Source organism: Corvus cornix, chromosome 7 (genome assembly GCF_000738735.6).
Source record: "Corvus cornix cornix isolate S_Up_H32 chromosome 7, ASM73873v5, whole genome shotgun sequence".
Classification (NCBI taxonomy): Eukaryota; Metazoa; Chordata; class Aves; order Passeriformes; family Corvidae; genus Corvus; species Corvus cornix.
The window spans coordinates 14,348,200-14,367,372 of record NC_046337.1 but is presented as its reverse complement, the minus strand read 5'-3'; the positions used below and the strand labels follow the sequence as shown (position 1 = coordinate 14,367,372).

General features: G+C 38.9%; 1 protein-coding gene across 1 annotated transcript; it reads left to right on the top strand.

Moving 5' to 3' along the window:
* The first annotated feature begins 18 nt into the window (after window positions 1-18).
* On the top strand, window positions 19-18,548 carry PECR (peroxisomal trans-2-enoyl-CoA reductase). The gene is made up of 8 exons (XM_039555113.1): window positions 19-151; window positions 3,190-3,323; window positions 10,722-10,887; window positions 11,517-11,598; window positions 13,136-13,232; window positions 15,764-15,874; window positions 16,456-16,567; window positions 16,685-18,548. The coding sequence occupies exons 1-8, from the start codon at window positions 28-30 to the stop codon at window positions 16,771-16,773; spliced, it is 915 nt and encodes a 304-aa protein (XP_039411047.1). The 5' UTR covers window positions 19-27; the 3' UTR covers window positions 16,774-18,548.
* Window positions 18,549-19,173: the final 625 nt, after the last annotated feature.

The following is a 19,173-nucleotide window of genomic DNA, read 5'->3' as shown; positions in this document are numbered from 1 at the left end:
CTGAGGGAGGCAGGGAGGGAGGGAAACATGGCGGCGGCGGCGGCGGGGCGCGGGCTGCTGGCGGCGGGGCTGTTCCGCGGGCGGGTCGCCATCGTCACCGGCGGCGGCACCGGCATCGGCAAGGCCATCGCCGCCGACCTGCTGGCGCTAGGTGGGCGCGGGGCGGGCTCCGCAGGAAGCCCCGGGGGAGCAGCGGGGCGAGGCGGGTGTTGGGGGGTCGTCAGGGAGCGCCCGCGGGCCGTGCTGCGTGTTGGGGGCTGGCGGCGCTCGGGGATGGGGTGCGAGGAGCCCCTGGGTGGGACATTGTGTCAGGGTCGGTGAATAGCAAGGGGCACGAGGTGAGGCTGATGTGGGGCTCTGCCTTTTGGCCCGCTGGCCCGTAAAACAACACTGGCTATTTTAAACACAGAGGTCAGTGAGGTTATGTTAAACCAGGACCCTTTTCTCTCAGACTCTCCCTTCAGTGATTTCTCATTTTGCTTTAACTGGAGGATTTACGAGGTTGTTGAACCTTGAGCCTCACAGATCAGTATCCTTGAACTGCTGTCCGCACAGTAACACATTAGAGACATGGTGCTTCTCCCAGTGCCTGCGACAGGAACGTCCTGAAATTGAAGAGCATCTTCATCGTGCATGGCATGGGTTTTCTTTCCATGCTGAGTACAGAGAAGTGGTAAAACCTGGAGTGAAAAGCAGTCTCCTGACTTTCTGATGTGGGGCCAGGAGAGGTAGAAAGGACTCCTACATCCACCTTGCAACACATTTCCTGCAAATTTCAACATCAGTGCTAGGGATCATCGGTATCAGACTGGGTTTGGATAGTTTATTGTCATGATTGGATTCAGCGCCTTCAGAATACAAACACTAGTGTTATACCTCTCGGTGCCACACTCCCGTCGTTTGCATTGTTGGAATGTGCATCACTGCACTGCATAGTAAAGAGCTTTCTTTGTTACGGCTGCGCTGGGAGGCATCTCTGCCTCTTCTGGTCTTTGTGCCTCAGCTTTCCGCTGCTTTGTGGAGCTGAATGGAGGATTAGTTCTGTTACCTTTGTATTACTGGGAAACTAAGCTTTTTTTTTTCAGGTGTCCTTACATGCTGCTTGGAAGAGATGCTTTTTAAGCATCATCACACTGTCGGTTGGTGATGTTACCCAGTTACCTTAAAATTGTGCTTAATTTGATCTTCGTTGTTTTTCTCAAGCAAAATACAAATAACAAAAGTGTGTCCATAACAGCGTAAATAGAACACAATAGAAAACAAATCTCTACAAAGCACATGAGAAAAAATGGAGAAAGAGCTATATAGAGCTTAAGTCTGACTGAGTAACCCTCCTCACCTGTAGACTTGCTGGTTACTCCTGACAAGATGATGATTGGGAACTGTTTCCATGTATACCCTGCACTTTAGGTAATGGGGGACTGGTTCCTACAGGCGCAGGAGCAGTGACAGATAATGCCAGTCATGATATACATTGTTTTTATAACGAGTCTCCTTTGAAGCCTTCTGGGCAAATTTAAACCTTTTATCTGGAAACTTGTGCCCTTTCCCGTGACCCTATCAGGAAACGGTCTGGTCATTCTTTGTGAAGAAAATTAAGTGATGGTATTGTCAGTTTGCACAGTAGTACCAAGTGTTTCTCAGTGATTAGACTCCCAATTAGTATATTTAGCAAAAATACAGTCTTCTACTGGACCTTATTCTATATCAGTGTGTGTATTAATAAGCATTTAGGTTGGTAAATAGAACTGGGCTACTGTGGTTGAGTATTTTGTGTTAATTGGTAATTGTGTCTGGCATTTTATGAACTTTGCATTAGTTGGGTGCTTGTGCAAGTGACTGGAGTTCTTAATTTAAAAAAAAATCAGGAGACCTCAGAGACTACTGTCTTTATATGTGTTGTTTTAAGATGGCCACCAATTAAAGGTGAAGCTCCTATTCCTAAGGACGTGTATTTGTAACGCTTCCTTCTGGAAGAATTAAACTCCTCTATTTTTTTTTTTTTAATATGTCATTTCACAAGACAGCTTGAGTCAAATGAACAGCTTGCTTCTCTTTACTCCCACTAGTTATTTTGAATTTATTCTGGTGTTTGCGTGATCACATGAGAGGCCAAATTCGACTCTGCAACAGAGAGGGAAAAAAACCCCACACCTGGCAGGATGTTAACTTTTTCTTTTTTTTTTTTTTTTGGCTGGTTGAGGATGGTTTATGTTAAAGCAGATGAGCAGCAGATCTGATGGGAAGAAGGGATTACTTCTGCTGAAATGCTAAGATTATGGAAGGAGCAAACTGGGAGGAAGACCTCCTTGCCTGCTTGGCGTGGAAGCTAGTAATTTGCTTATCCTTTACATGAAATTGCATGCCTGCTGGATTTGTACTAGGAATTAATTTGGTGTCCTTTGGTTTAGTCTATGTAGTAGCAATTGCTGAAGCCTTAAAGCTGTCCTAAGTCCACTGGTGTGACTGAAGAAATTGGGCTGCTTGTAGTGTGAGTGCTTGACTTAAATTTGGCACCTGCATTGGTTTTTCTCTGTAGAATGAGTCCTTCTGCCTCCAAATGTTGAAAAAACCCAAGTACTTGAGCTCCTGCCTATTCTATATCTTCTTTCTGCAGCCAGGATTCTGCAGTGCCACAGGGAGGGCTCTGTTCCTGCTGTCTGTAGTCTGCAGATAGGGATTAATCTTGTGAGGCTATTATCCTTTCCTTCAGTCTCTGTAGAGTTAAAAAGCAGAGCATTACATTTGCTCACTGCTAGTCAAAATTGCAACCAGTCGTACAGGAAGGTTATTTTTGTGGTTTTAAGAGCAAGCTTTTTTTTGTAAACAAGACCTGCTGAAATATCTTTAAATCACTTAATTGATAAATGAGGCAGCTGTGAGCAGAGGCAGCAGAAGTGATGTCTGAATGCTGCTTTGCTGACCCTGCAACTCACAGGCTATCTTCCCTTCTGCAGGAAGGAGAGGAAACGTTGTGGACATTTTTTTAAATTGCTCTTTTCCTGGCACAGAGGGATCTTGTTGCTAAGAAGCATCTGACATCAGTCATTTCTCCCTCTTGCAAGAACTTCAACACTGTATTTTCTAGTCAGTGACTAATAAATGCACATCCTACAAGATATCTCCATGATGTTACTAAAAAAAAGCGTAATTGTGTTAGCTGAAGGATGTTTCATTTTGTCTCTACAGGTTGCAGTGTTGTGATTGCCTCTCGTAAATTTGACCGATTAAAAGCTGCTGCAGAAGAACTGAATAATAGGTTTGCTTCCATGAGTCCTGCCAAAGTGACTCCCATAGAGTGCAATATCCGCAAAGAAGAAGAGGTAAAGATTAGTGGTCTTGTTCTGGGGCTTAACATATCAAAAGCATATTGTGTATAAATTCTCAGATCTCCAAAGATGTTTGGCCTTCTCAAAACTAGCTTAGATCAGGGGAGAGGTGGAGCAAAGCTCAGTTAAATTGTTCTGGATAGATGTGCTTCCCAAGGGAAGACATTTGTTAGCCACCTAAGCAAAAAAACATTTATAAATATTGGCAGATATTTTTCTGACCATGCTTATATATTTCAGATATTTCTGGGAGATGCAGGTCTTGAAACTAACATGTTGTGCAGCGAGTCAGAGCCCACTTAGCATGATTCTTTGTCACATTGCTGTGACAGAAGTGAGGGGGTGTAAACTTGTGAAGATGGGAGACCTCAGAATAGTTCCTTCAAACAGGAAGGCATAGCATGGAACCTCAGTGTTTGTGACTTGACACAAGTGCCCTGCATTGTCAGTTTGGCTTGTATTAAAGCCAGAAAACCCCACAGATGTATAATATTTTAGCCATGTTTGAAATTTTAGTTATGGTTTGAGGTGTGCCTCATTGCGAACTCTATCACTGTTCAAGTTGATTTTTAAATTTTTCCTCCATATTACAAAAAATGGAAGATCAAGAGCAAAAGTACATAATCCAGGTTCTTCAGAAGTCTGCATGCCCCTCCTAATTTTTTTATCTCTGTAATTAAATATTTAAAGGTCTAACTTCAGGTTGGATTTTTAACTGTTTGAAGACAGCTACAAAATCTTCCAGTAACCACTGATTGCTACATTTTTCTAAACCTCTCAAAGTCTCTCTTAAACTAAATATTAATGACCTTTAGTGGCTATGAAGATTCTGGAAATATCCTAATATATAGCCATAAAACAAGTAAAAATTAAAATTCTTCCCTTGTGGAACAGTTTGTGCCATAAAATATTTATAATAATCTACTCAGACTTTCTCTCCTGAAGGAGGTGAACCCTGGGGCTGTGCAGTATGTCACTTCACCTACCAGTGAATTTTAGGTTTATATTTACTGGCATCAGCAGTGCAACATGATAGGTTATGGCAGATGTCAGAGGGCAACTTGCATGATTAAAGCTACAGGAAAGAAAAGAGGTAAAGAGGAAAAAACATTTAAGCTTTTTTCAGGTCTATTTCTTGCAGAAAGTACTCTGGCATGCTTAATTACATTCTGCAGGTGAATCTTATTTCTGTATCAGTCTGAAATTGATTAGTGGGAACTGCAGAGTTCTGTGAGATGCTGTAGGGCTTGGATGGTGAAATGAGGTAATCTCCACTAAACTACCATTCCTTCTTTGTTTCCTTTTTAAGTGTGGCTAAATGCCTATTTGACAAAACAGGCTTAAGTGGCTTTGGAAATTTTGGAAGGTGCTTTTCAAGACTTTTTTATAGTGCTGTCCAAAGTGTTTAGGCATTATTCTGTGTTACAGGTAGCCATGCTGATACTTGAAGAAACGTCTGTCTTTGCTATTACGCTGCAGTTTTATCATAGAATTGTCTTGTTTCCAGTTTAGTTTTAAACTCTACCTATTTACAGACACACCAGAACTTTCCTTGAACTTTTTGTATGATGTTGGTGAAGTCTCTGTTGGATGTCTTCTGCCACTGGAAGTTCTCTTCAACCATTGTCCTTTCATGTCTGTTTCTATTGAAGAGAGGGTTCAGAGGAAAAAGGCAGATTAAACTCCAGTCTTGAACTTTTAAGTCATTGATTTAGTCTTATAGTTTGACTCACTTCAGTTCTCCAGCTGCTCTTAGTTCTTTCTTTTGAAGTCCTACTTAGAAAAAAAAATGCTATGAGAATTTCATAAGCTTTTTGCTGAAAATCTGGATAAGAAATGCAAGAAATTTCTGTTGCATGTTAACGTAAGAACCTGTATACCTGTTAAATATTTCTCATCTCCAAGACCAGATTTTTTTATTGGTTAGAGACATCCTGTGATTTTTTTTCTTTAGCTTGTGCCTTTCTGACTGTGTTCTCTTCTGTTAATGCTGAGATTCTCAAAGATTGCTAAATCCTGGCCATGTAAATTTCTAAATTTACTGTTGGACCAGAAATTTGTGTTTTCAATGCTTAAATTTGTAGTGAAGATAGCACTTCCTTACACTTAGGTACTTTGGTTTGTAAGTTGAAACTAGATAAACTCAAATTAACAATTGTTAACTTACACTGCCAAAAACTGTCAGAACTGAGGCATATGGCAGGTTTTCCACAACCCACAGCTTACTATTGCTTATTTATTATGTTTCCTAAGAGCAACAATGGCGAAAAGTACTTTTTTCATAATTTGCACTTGCTTCCCTTGTGGAAACTAGAGTAGAAGTACCTTTGGGCTTTTACTTCAATTTAAAGAGTATTGTACATGCACTTTCAAAACCTACTCCATTCTTAACTTAAAATTTAGTGCTTGGGACTTGGAGTCATAGGAACAGGGATCGGTAAAATATGTCCTTGAGGATTTTTCTAAGAGGCAAATATTGAGTAGATGCAACACAGTAATGTAACTCATTTCAGTATTTTCACAAATAGAAAAAGAGCTTCCTGTTACAGTGGAAGAGGGAATGAGAGGGCATGTAAACTTTTAGGTTCCCTCACAAAAGAAATAAGACTTGTACAACTGTGTTGGCTCTGTATGCTACTCATTAGTAATATTACAACTCATTGTTTGCTTTCAGCTTAGTTTGAGTGGAGAGTATTTACCTCAGAAATCACGGAAGCACATTGTTGGGTAGAGAGGACAGCCTCTGCAAGAATTCCATGTGAGTCACTACATCCTCCTTGGCTCTTATACCAGAAACCAAAGAACATGTGCAGGAGAAAAACATTATAAATGTTTCAACAAGAGAAAAAAAACTTAGGAGTTCAAGCCCCCTTAGATGTCAGAAGCGATCCATCACAAGCTTCAAAGCCCAGGAAGTTTCCTGAAGAACTACATAATTCATTTAATATATCATTCTCTCTGATATCTCACTGAAGTCTTTCTAAGAGTAAATCTTTATTTTAAAGGAAGCCACCCTGATCACCTGTAGGAACAAGCCATTTGTTCTTACTATAGCAATCCCTCCTTCTCCATGAGTTGTTTTGCATCTCTCTAAAGGCCCCTATCCATTTTGTCCAGTTTATAAACTGGAGGGAGGGAGTTTGAATAGGGAAAATTTAAGAAAGATGAAGGTGCTTTCAAATTGCCAGAAGATTATTTTTTGCTTCCTATTGCAAATCTTAAAGTAACTGACCTGCTTTGAAGATGGCATGGTTCATGCCTCTAGTTTGGGTCTGTGAAATTCAAGCATTAGAAGGTTCATCCCTCATCATGTAGTCCAGTGTGTTTGTGAGAGCTCTTTCTGGCCGAGGAAGAAGCAAAGAAAGTGCAGTGAATTAATTGCTGCAGAAGCTTGATGGCAGATATCATGGGAACAGCTTAATGAATTCACATTTTTAAGTCTCTAAATCTTCATCCTCAGAAGCCCTTTTGCTTTCTAGAAAAGCTTACTTTTTATTTAATGTGCAAGAAATAATCCTGCTTGATGGAGGATTTTCAACCACTGTATAACCTGTCAGGCTTACTTTTGTCATGAGTTTGCTGCTGCTTTTGACTAGTTTTCCACTGAATGTTCTGTAAAGGATAAAAAAACCTGTTTTATTTTTAAAAATGAGAGAGTGGAGGGCTCTGAGATAAGAGGACCTGAGGCTTCTCTATTCTGTCATCAGAATATATTTCTATATTTCTGTATTCTGTCATGGAGTCTTATCTTGGAGCAGTGATTGTGCTTCAGGATAAGACTCCTGGATATGTGATCTGTTCTCCTTTTCCTATGGTTTGGAGTGTATATAGTGATGGATATTGCTTCTTAGTAATTATGAAGCTGAAGTGATTTTTATTGTTCGCGTATTTGCTGGCACTGCCCTCATCATGCGTTGAGAGCAGATCAGTTTGCTCTTGCTAAGATGCAAACCAGACAGCTCTGTGTGCATGTGTATCTTTATTTATCTCTTTCTGTGTCCTAAATTTTGAGCTACAGCAAATCTGTTGACAGGGACAAGACATGAGGAATGAATGCTGGAATTAAGGGAGGAAGGGAGGGAGGGAGACTGAGACCAAGCAGATGATAGTCACGAGCCATGGGTGCAGTGGTGTCCCGTCAGTCTTCTGGGGGTACCACCTTCATATAGGCCAAGTTTTGAGTATCCATGGGGGGGACACAGGTGCCGTTCCCATAACTTGGGGTGACGTGTATGAGCAGTTGCTTCCTTTCCCACAGTTTGCCACAGTGGCCACTTCTGTCCAGATGCATTAACCAAGATGTGCTAACCTGGTCTTACCTCTGCTAGGCCTGGAATTAGTGCGTTCCTCTTGCAAATTCCTCCCTTCTGTGCTTCTCTCAAGTTCCTGCTTTGGTGGCTTATCATCTTATGGCAAGTTCCTTCTGCGGCCTTGACAGTGTTTTGAGACAGGCAGCTGTACTCTTTCAATCCTTACACTTGTGAGGCCTTTTTGCTATACTCTGTGGACAAACATCTCTTTAACTGGCACCTAGATAAGTAGAAGCTTACATGTCTAGGTAGGTGGAAGATAAAACCTTGTACTTCTGGTGGGCCGCTGCTGTTCTTGAAATCAGCAATTCAGAATTCTGTTCACAGTGTCTCCTTTCCATACTTCAGCTCCAGCAACAGCAGCTGGACCAGACCCCAAGGGTAAAACTTGTCACTTGGACATCAACAAGACAGCTTCAGACAGACTCAATACAGTGCTACTGAGCACATACCCTGTGTCTGAGTTCACTAGTAGCTTTTCTTTTCCAATAAACTTCAGAGCTTAGCATAGGCTCAGTTGGTTTATAAATACTTAATGCCTGTCTATGTGAAGCCTGTAGTGAAAGACTGTGGCTTGGTGGGGAGGATAAGAGACTCCTGTTGCTGTACTTTTAAATAACACAGCAATACCACAGTAAAAATACCTGTTACCCCTGTGCCAGAATGCCTGTTAGTTCTAGCCACCAAATCACAGATCTCTGACACTCTGTAGTGAGTTGTGCCTGTGTGTTTTACTCAGTCAAGGTGACCTGTGAATGCATGTGGACATTTGTCCCTTTTCCTGTGCAAGTGACTACTGTCATCTCAGTTATCTGTGAATATGTGCTACTGCATAATACTTACGATTTGCAGTCACACACAAAAGTTCCTTATTGCAGAGCCCCAGTCTTCTGGTTATGTCTGAAGTGCCTGATTTTGTTCTTTGCTGTCTTTTTCAGAAGAATGTCCTAAACTAGTAGCTCTACCTCATGCAGCTTTGCTTTGCTTCCAAAGAGAGTCTTTAATAGCTTTTCTAAGAAGTTCTTTCCAAGTGAATTTTTAAATTATAGGAATAGAGAAGAATCTTCTTTAGTAGTCACTGTGATTTAAATGTGTTCTACCAGACCCTCCTTCTCTCTGTGCTGCTGGCTGCTGTCACCATGTTTACTGTAACTGGGAGAAGCACTGCAGTGGTGCTTTTTCTACAGCACAGAAGACTTTGTGAAGATTGCTACAGTTGGAGCCATCTGAGCTGTCACTGGAGAGCCTTCTGGCCTTTCCTGGCTTTCAGAAAACAGAACTGATACACATTTGTTGTTGTTGGGTTTTTAATTTCTTTTTCCTGAGAATATGGTGCAACAAGTAGGAACAACAACAGTTCCTTAAGTACAACATATGAACCATTTTGAGTTGGTATGTTATAGCATATAACATACATTTTGTCCAGCTGTTGAAAACTTGCTTTAATGTCTCTTCTCTGTGGATTTTTCTTGTTAATTTGTTTTGTCTTCTCTTTTTACGATTCTTAGCATTTTTTCTTCTCTCTCTCTCTCTCTCTTTCCACAGTCTGAATAGCCTTAGTCTGTTGAAATCTTCTCTGTACTGAAACCATTTCTGTTCCAAAAATGAGCCCATATTTCAGTGACTTACAGAGAATAATATTGAAAGCAAGATTCTGAGACTGACAGGGAGAAGAGCTTAATATTGCTGAGCAAAGCATAACTTTTGCTACCTAGCCAGACATAACTTTCCTTTCCTTACAAGAGAAAAGTAAAAGCCAGAATGTCCCTGTGGCATGGTTGTTCTCACAAGCTATGGGTTTGGGACTGCTGTCACAGATGTTTTGGTTTTCTGGGTTTTTTCCTCACATCCCACAACCTGCAGTGACTAAAATGAGGAATAAGATGACATTCAGAATTTGAAGATTTGGTTTAGGTATCAAAATTGGTTTTTTAAGGCATTTTTTATCAGCAGGCACTAGGTTTTCAGTCATTATATGTTTGTTTAGGGTTTTTTTTCCCGAGAGGTGCATCCTTACAGGATCCATACTACCCTGGTAAACCATCCTGTTTAGCAACACAAGATGTAAGGCAGCTATTTATGAGACCGAGTTGGTAACACTCATTGTGGAATACAGATAATGCATTGCTTGCTCTTTTTTTTTTTTGTTTCTGATGTTTTTTACCACTAACTCAATACAGAGAAAGGTTGATTGATATCCTTCCCCTAGCCCAATCTGTTTGAGTGGCAGCATTCCTCCACCTGTTTGGTTTTTTGGGTGGTTTTTTTTTTTGTTCTGTGTTTTTCTCTGACCACAGATGCTAGATTAACATTTTATATATGCTTGAGTAGGAATAACTGATGCATGGAATATAGTTATGATTGATGATGTAAGCAGGAAACAGTCACATTGTCCCATTTCTTGTTTCTTGAGATAAAGATTAAATTATTAAGCAGTTGCTATGGAGTTCTTATAGCTGTCTTGAATTAATATTTTTGCCAAAGAAGATAACTTGTATTTGCAGCATTTTTTAGACTTCATGTTTTATAGGGTAATTAACCTTCTTCCTGTGTGTTAGAAGACTGGCTATTGCCAACTCATACATCAGAGCTGTAGTGAACGTACAAAACTTCTAGATAAGAATGATAAAATTCCACAAGATGAGTTATGTTTTCTGTTTAAAATGGTCAGGTGTATGGTCAGATAAAAATAACAGTAGCTGCCTTATATGGAACTCTTTGGGGATCTCATGTGAACACCCCCACTCTTCTGAAAGACATCAGGAGATTCTTAGTAGGTTGTATGTAGTGGGCTTTTGTGTCTGTTTGGTTTTACAAATCTTCAGCAGCTTAAATCCCCTTTTTCTTTGGGTGCTGGTATTTTATGCAGCACCTGCATTATACCAGCAAAATTTCCTAAGTAAACATGGATACAGCCTAGTCCTTCTTGGCTGACTAAACCTGTCACACCAATCTTACAGCCTCTCTAAAGACTGGACCTCCTCTTTTTCTGTGAAAAGGGCATGAGGGAGAAGATACTGTCTGAGAATGAAATTTGGTATAGGGCTTAATCAACATACCACACTAACACATACTGTTTCAGGTAGAAGCTTTGGTGAAGTCTACACTGTCTCTGCATGGGAAGATTGACTTCCTGGTGAATAATGGAGGGGGCCAGTTTGCAAGTCCTTCTGAAGCCATCCGTGCAAAAGGCTGGAATGCTGTGATAGACACGAATCTGACAGGAACCTTCTATTGCTGCAAAGCGGGTAAGGTCTGAACATAAAACTTCATATGTTTGTTTTTGTTTTTTACAGAAACACCAGAAGATAAGAAATGTAAGGTTTGCCTAGCTTCTTTTCATGCACTTACTTGACAGTGGATATTTATTACATTTGTTCATAAATACAAACAGGCATTTAGGCAAGCATGATCTTCTGGTTAAGGCCAGGTTTGGGGAGTCAGTTGACTTTGATACACATTTAAAAGACTATAGGAAAACCACTTAACTTTTGTGGCCTGTATTCACTGTATATAACATAGGAAAATACTTCTCTCCCTTCAAGGATATAAATTTAGGCTTAAATTTAAGTATGGTATGTCATTCTCAGATAGCATTGTGGAAGTTAAAGTAATTTACATGGAAACATGAAATCTTGATTTCCCTCAAATGCTTCTTGACAATCATTGAGCCTTACTGGGGCCACGCCTGTTGCCCCATGGCCTCACCTCTGCCTTGGCAAGGCTGTGGTACAAACAGCAGATTGTTTTTATTTAAACCAGTATGACAAATGTGCAGTGTGATTGCAGTTAATTCTCCAAATTTGGCTCCCAATTGGCAAGTTCATTTGTATGCATTTCTTCTGATATTTATAGGTTATCTTCCTCCTTCATACAGTGTACAATGCCTGGATGCAGGAACATGGAGGAGCCATTGTCAACATTACTGCTGCCGTGAGAAATGGCTTTCCTGGAATGTCGTAATATATATTTTCTTTTTACACTTTTCTATATTTTTCCCCCAGAAGTACTGACTGTTCCTAAACACTTCAGAAAGGTGTGTACTGGGCAGCAGCAGAGTATGGAAATATAGTAGTTAGGTCAAGAGAGAGCAAGAGTATCACTTGTCTGTATGTGTGGGGATCTCTTATTAATCCAGTAGATGGCATCTCTGGTCTCTCTCCACTTGTTTGTAAGAAACTATGAAGCAAGACTTGCCCAGTGAAGTTTTAATTGGGAACAGCTCCCTTTTCTGTTTGGTTTTTTTTTTTAAACTTTGAAATTGAGTTTCTGTTGAAGAAATAAGAAAATATGTTTTGAGCAAGTGTTGCATTATGTCTCTTTGTCCCGATTCAGGGTTGAATGGTTTCAAAACCAAAATTTTTTAAGGAACAGCAGAATATTTTCTCACTAGCTTGTTCTTTGCAGTACAAGATAAATATGGAGATCCACACGGTGGTGCTGAAGCTGCCGTTATTTGAATATCTCCACTGAGGTATCTGGTTCAACTGTCAGGGCAAATAGGCTGAAGATGTTTCAGTTTGAGTTGAACTTAGAGGAAAAAAAAGCAAATTCTGAATAACGGTGGAAAAATTTTCCTAAGTAACTGTTGTATGTAGATGGATAGACAAACCTACTTTCAAATTAAATTGACTTGAAACTTCTTGCAGGAATGTACTGTTGAAAAAGATATGCCTTTGCAAGTCCAGACACTGCTCATACCAAAAGTCACCTTATATGAATTTTTCATAAGTATTAATTTTGAACATAAAAGTTGTCATGTTTCCTCAGACTGTGCCTGGAGGTTAATTTCGTTCTGGCCTAAACATATGAATAAGTTATGTTTTCTTCTTTTTTTTTCTGAAGTTTTTCTTATACTTTCCCTGTATTTGAGAAGCTATTATATCTATCTCCTCTTAGTCTGTTTTGCTAGGCGAAAGCAAATAAATCCTATAAATTTTCTCTGACTACAACTGTCTACAATTCATTACTGCAGTAATTTTGTCTGCATTCAAGCTTGTAATCATTTCAGACTAGTTACCTACAGCAGCAAGGTATTGAAGTTCACTGTGACTGTCGTGTCTCTGTCTCCATCCTCCTAGAGTAATTTTTGAATGGTGACTTATTTTAATCATGTTTGTCAGAAGGTTTAAACAATCTTTCAGACCACTGTTCTTCCAAGTGTTGCTTTACCTGTGCAGGCTACAGGTTTTACACAGTTTGAACTTCAGTTGTTTCTCTTTTATAAGCCCCCTCCTGCAGTAGAGTGTAGCTGACCCCATGTTGCGTTGGGAAAGAGATCTTAAGTATTTCCAGCAATGACAGGAAATCACAGCATAGCTTGTTTGAACAGTGAAGCTATGGTCAAACTTGGAAACTGGAGAATCTCTCTCTTCCAGATGCTTGGTCCAGCCACAGAAAACTACTCTGAATACCCTAATGAGGCTGCAGTAGAATTAACATTGGACACTCTTAGCTGAGGGAGCAGATGCTTCCTTTGCTTTCTTTTCTCCACAGGCACACAGGAGCTGCAAGAGCTGCAGTGAATAACCTAACCAAGACTCTGGCTTTAGAATGGGCTCACAGTGGAGTGAGAATCAACAGCGTTGCTCCTGTAAGTAATGGCAAATGATCTGATTGAAATTAGCCATTACACATGCTCATAGTTAGAGCATTTGGACCAAAATGGATTTTTAAATTTATAAGCAGTAACTGTTTGTGGATTATTTATGCATTTGTTTATAATTCCCTCACTGTGTTCTTTGGGCCATTTGAGTGTTTTGTGCTTTTGGATGATGAGTCAGAGGATGTGGGATAAAATTGCTTCTGCTTTCTGCTTTGACTTGGCGCACTTGGTTTTTAGGTTTTTTTATAGCTAAATGAAGTGATACTGGTAGGAGTTGGTGACCTGTCTTACAAAGCCTTGACATAAAATTACTCAATGCTCTGTGTTTCAGTAATGGATACATTACTTCTGAGTTCAGGAAACTTTCTGTTTGAGGTTCAAGTGTGCTGATGGTTTACAAACTTATTTTGAAAATCTCTGAATGTGTCACATTATTACCGCAGTCCTAGGCCCTATCACCGTGTCCTGCAGCCGTAGGGAGGAGGAGAGAAGATCCAGCAGGCAGGAACTGTGCAGCAAGATTGATTTATTTAATTATTTTACAAACTCTTTTATAGACTTTTTTCTTCATAGTCTAATTGGACAAGGATCAGCCACCCCTTGGGGGTGATTGGCTAAAATCCTAAAACATCCATTGTCAAAATATTTCCTACTATACTGTAAACAAGACTTTTCAAGGCTGCAGGTGTTTGGTTGTTTACATAACTCTGCTACTTCTTCTGTGAGAGAGAAGTCTCTCATGGACTTAGAAAATAACAAGAAAATCCTTGCTAGCAGCATTTCTGTATCTACATCACATAATGCATTTTACTTTGTCTTCTACGTGTTAAGTTAGTTTAGCTTTAGTCATATAAAGAAATGGTAGTTGGAACGTACTATTTCTCAGAGAAATCATATGTAAAAATGTGTGTTTTGATTTTTTCCTTATCAAATTCATGCAGACAGGAAACAACTATACAGGTCAGCTAAAATATGTCTGCCACATTTCTGAGGAAGTAGACTGCAGGTAGAGTTGTTTTAAATAACTGTATAGAAAGAGCAGCTGCGTTTTGTAGTGCACAGTGCTGCAGATACAGAAGTTATATAGAAGCTCTAGCTTTGACATTTGTGAATGTGTGATCTGTAGTAATTTTCTGTTATCCACAATTTATTTTGCACATTTACTCCCTTGAAATTAAAACAGGACACATAAACTTTGTCCACGACTTCTACAGTCAGAATTTAGCTTGTCTCACAGTGGATGTCGTAAGCGAAGTGTCATATTTGTTTAAGTGATCCCTAGGAAGATCTTGCTACTATTTTTGTAGAATGTCTGTATATTCTCTTGTGCCTCATGTCCTAAAGCATCTGGCTCGCTTTGTTTGGCATAGCACAGAATGCTTAAAGGCAGATGTGTATTAATCATTCCGGTAGAGGCTTTTATGTAACCTTTGTGAGATGCAATTCATCTGGAGACATGTTAAATATTAAGATCTACTGGCTTGTATTTCCTGTTTATCTGCTTTTTCTGATTTATCAAGTCTTGGGGAAGTAAGTAATTAAGACAGCATTATTATGTGAACATACTTTCAGGCATGCTAATTACCTAATGAATCATACTGATTAGATATTATAGCACACGTCAGAAGAAGTTTTTGACAAGCAAACACTGCAGGGCTTTGGCTCTTTCAGAAGTATTTGCTAGTTTTGTTACTATGCTGGTAACAAAAGTCCATGTTACAGTTACAATAATGCTTCTGTCGCCTTTGGGGACCCATCAGGTCTGTGGTAACATTACAAAATTGTTACTGCTTTATGTGAGAAGAGTGACCTGTAGGGAATGGATACAAAGAGACAGAAGTGAGCATTCTGAAAAAAATAGTTTTACATTCATTATACAAGTATCTTAGAAACCTTATATATGCTTCATGGGTGAATTCAAATTTTGCTATTTTACTAAAACTTGAGTCCCAAAAGTTCTGTCCTAACTGGTGGATGTAACCCTGTGTCCACGTTGCCATCTTCCTTCTCAGGAGTAAACTGGACTGTGTGGTCGCCAGAGCAAACACAGTCATCTTTTTCTGCTTCTACAGCAGCTAAGTAGGGAGAGTCAGAATTCTGACTCAAATCTATCTGCTTCTGTAATTCGAAATAAATCTGTCTAGTGCTCCTACAGATGACAAGAAACTTTTGAGAACTTGTTCTTGAGGTTTTGTAGTTTCCTGCTGTAATTTAACATGAAATGCTTGTAAAAAAGCGGCCTCTGAGTTTTTTTTTATACTCTACTTTTTTTGTTAATGAAGTGACAGCGGAGAATTGGAATAATCAGAATTATTGTGCTTGAACAGGGATGTGGCTAGCAGCCAAATTACCTTCTTGTATAAATTATACTATGCCATTACATTCAAAAACTTGTATTCAAGTGCTCTTTAGATAGTTCAGTCCCACAGAAAATCAGTAATGACAACTTCACAATTTTAGAATTATCAGTTTAAATGTATGTAAGAGAACTAAAGTTTCACTATGCTGTTTTAAAATAGGGACTGGTATTTTCAGAAACTGCTGTTGCAAACTATGGAGAACAAGGTGTAATGATGTGGTTAAGGAGCATACCAAAGGTTCCTGCCAAGAGGTCAGCTGTTCCTGAGGAGGTAATGTATTTCAGAATGCTTCTGATACTCCTACTTCTGTGTCTCTATTTTGAAGCCTCTTTATTATATGGGGGAAAAAAAAGATTTAATTTTGTACTGTGATGGAATATTTAAAAAGAAGAAAGCTTGTAGCAGTGTGTGGTTGTGCCAAGTGAGAGAGTTAACCAGTAGTCACTGTTATACAGAAAATTTAATTCAGCTGGCTCTTACCGCTGAAGCGTTTGATAGTAGGCATTATTTATTGAAGAAGTTGACTTCAGCAGGAAGGACTGAAAGAATGAATATTAAGGGAAAATAAAGTGTATCTTAAAAGCACTTAGCTCTCTTCCACCAAGAATGTGCATCTTTGATAAACTGATCAACCTTTTTTTGTTGTTTTTTCAGTATCTGATGCTGCTCTGTGACAGCTCACTGGTTTTCCTCTGTTAAATGGCTGGAAGAATGGCTTTAAGACTGTTACAGCTTTCATTACTGAGTAGAAAATGTTACTATATCTTGCCTGTAAAAGTTTTCACAATCTTCTTTGACATGACCAATTCCCAGCAGTTTAAGAAAGATTAAAATTGTCATTCTTTTGCTAGATCTCTCCTGCAGTATGTTTCCTGCTGTCTCCAGCTGCATCATTCATTACTGGGATAACCATGGTCGTGGATGGTGGCCAGAGTTTGTACAGCCATACCCTAGAAATACCCGGTAAGAAACGGGCTACAGAATAGTGTCCTTCAAGTGACTGGAGTTGGGCAATGGGAGGACACAAAAGTAAAATGTCTAGTTTCTCAATCAACTAAGTAAATTATTTGTTTTCCTCAGATCATGACAGATGGCCCTCACCACCAGAAGGAAAAAATTCTGAAATGCTGAAAAAGCTTCTTTCTGGCGAGTTCAAGCCAAAGCTGTGAAAGAAAGAGATTTTACCTTGTTCCCAGTTGCACACTTGCTGATAATCTCATGTTGTGATCTGGCCTTATTATTCTCAGTAATCATTTTTTTTTGCTCATATGTAACTACATTAAGTGCCTTGATTTTTGTTGTTTTATATTTAAAACTTCTGAAAGGCTTTGCATTGTACATTTCTTCTCTGAAAACACTCACCCTGAAAACATTCAGTCTTTTGGGAAGGAAAAATATATAAAAGATAAATTTTCCATTTGCATGATCATTAAGTAATGAAGAATCCCAGCCAGAAGTGAATAAAAAGAATACTTACTTTACAGTGAAGGTAGCCAAGAGGGAATGTTTTGGAATCCTTCTATTCTTGATGATTTGAGGGAGAAGGTAATTTAAATCTTTTACTATTAGTTGCATCAGTTACGCTCAGGGTAAGTGTTAGCTCTACACTGTTTCTGTTCAGCCACACACTGAGTGTTCAACAATGGTTTTAAAGACCAAGTAGAGTAAGTATTTCTCTGAAAATAATTAAAAATAAGATGGAATACTGTTACTAATGTTTCAAACTAATATGGCATATTGGGAAGGTTTTGAATTGTTTGCAGATATAATGACATAATGGAGTTAAGCTGGCTGCAACTTAAATTTGATAACAGATTAAGCAGATAATCAATACTGGAAAACAGTATAGATTCAACAATTTAACATGCAAAATCTGTGGTGTATATTGCAGTGCTCTCTGCAGTATGCTGTACTAGTAAAGGAGAAATTTGCAATTCTTCATTTGCCAGTTAAAACACCGTCTATCCATACTGTGTTGTCTTGCAATGTTAACAGAATTTTGTTCATGACTGTCTTTAGGTGTGGTTTTTGTGAACAATGCAGAGATGCCATTTAAAAACCAGAAAATTTGTAATACATCACTTGAAGAGGCTGTATTTGTGAATTTTTTATTCACTTTAAGGGAAATGTTCCCATGTCTGCTAACTTTAGAGAAAATGTAAAAAATAAGCAATGACTGTGTTTGTTTGCTGTAAAAACTGGAATTCCTGGAATCAAGTTGCTGCTATAAAGGGAACTTTTAATACTTCATTTTGGACTGAATGTAAGAGTCTGACAATTGGTTTTTTTCTGCAAAGATGTTTGACTTTTGCGTCTTTCAGTAGAATATGTGTTCTTATATAGGTACATGTAGATTGCCTTTTCATGAAAATGAAATTAATGCGAGTTTGGGGGGGGGAGGAGGAGTTTGAGCCATCATGTGTGTTCTTTCTACTTTATCCTCTTTCCTTGGTAACTGGACAGTCATTTATGTGCCTGCGAGAAATTGGTACAGAGATAAAGCCAACTTTTTTCAAACCTCTTGTGCAAGGTATATTTTGATTATTGCAAGTATTAGTTCAGGGTACTCGGCAAGAGGATTCCTGGAAGCAAATGCACCTGTTAGATAACTAACTCTAGAACTCTAGCCCATTGCATTCAAGTGAAATTATTTAGCTTATTAACACATTATTTCGACATTCTTAATGTCTTTCTGGAAAAGAAGGTTAAACATGAACATGCTTGAGACTTGTGGAACTTACTTTATGTTTGATTGTGAGTTTCTATGATACATGTGCACTGTGAATTTAAAGGGAAGTGAATTGATTACTTTTATTATATCCCAGAAATGTTCACTGAAAGATTTGAGTACAAACTTGGAAAGAATCAATTTTTAATCTTGCAAATTTCCTCTTTAACTGTGCTAGAGTGTGAATATTCATAAAGAGGGGAAGTTTATATGTAATGGTGGTGAAATTCGTCATTTACCTCAGTAAATCATGAGAACATTAGATAGGTGAGCATTCCCCTGTGTGGGAGACAGGTTGAGTCTGCAATTAATAAATTCCTTCACAAGTAAAACTATAACAAACCTTTCTGCTTGTGCTGAATACAACTTGACCTTGCCTTCTTCAACTTCCAGCAAAGTAATGGATGTACTAAGAAAATTTAAGTTAGTTCTTTAGAAGAGGCTGTGTGTGCTTTTTTTTTTAACTGGCAGGAGGTTGAAACAGGCAGCATTTGTGAAGCCATAATGTGCTCAGCTTAGTGCAATAGGAGAATATACTCAAAATACTCCAGGGGTAAATCTGGTTTAAAAATACAGAAAATACATCCTCAGAAGGAGAAGGGCATACATCAGTGTTCTCTGCTTTTTCTTTTTTCCCCCCAGTAATAATACCAAGGTTCCCCCATGAGCTGAAGCTTACTGTGCATAATATTAAAATGTTTATGACAATTTGTTAGATATTAGGATAGTAACTCCCTTGCTGTAATGGTTTTGCAGTAATCACAGCCTTTATTTTTTTGCTTGGGTTTTTTTTTTTGTTTTGTTTCTATTTGTATTTTTGGGGGGTTTACTTTGTTTTTGT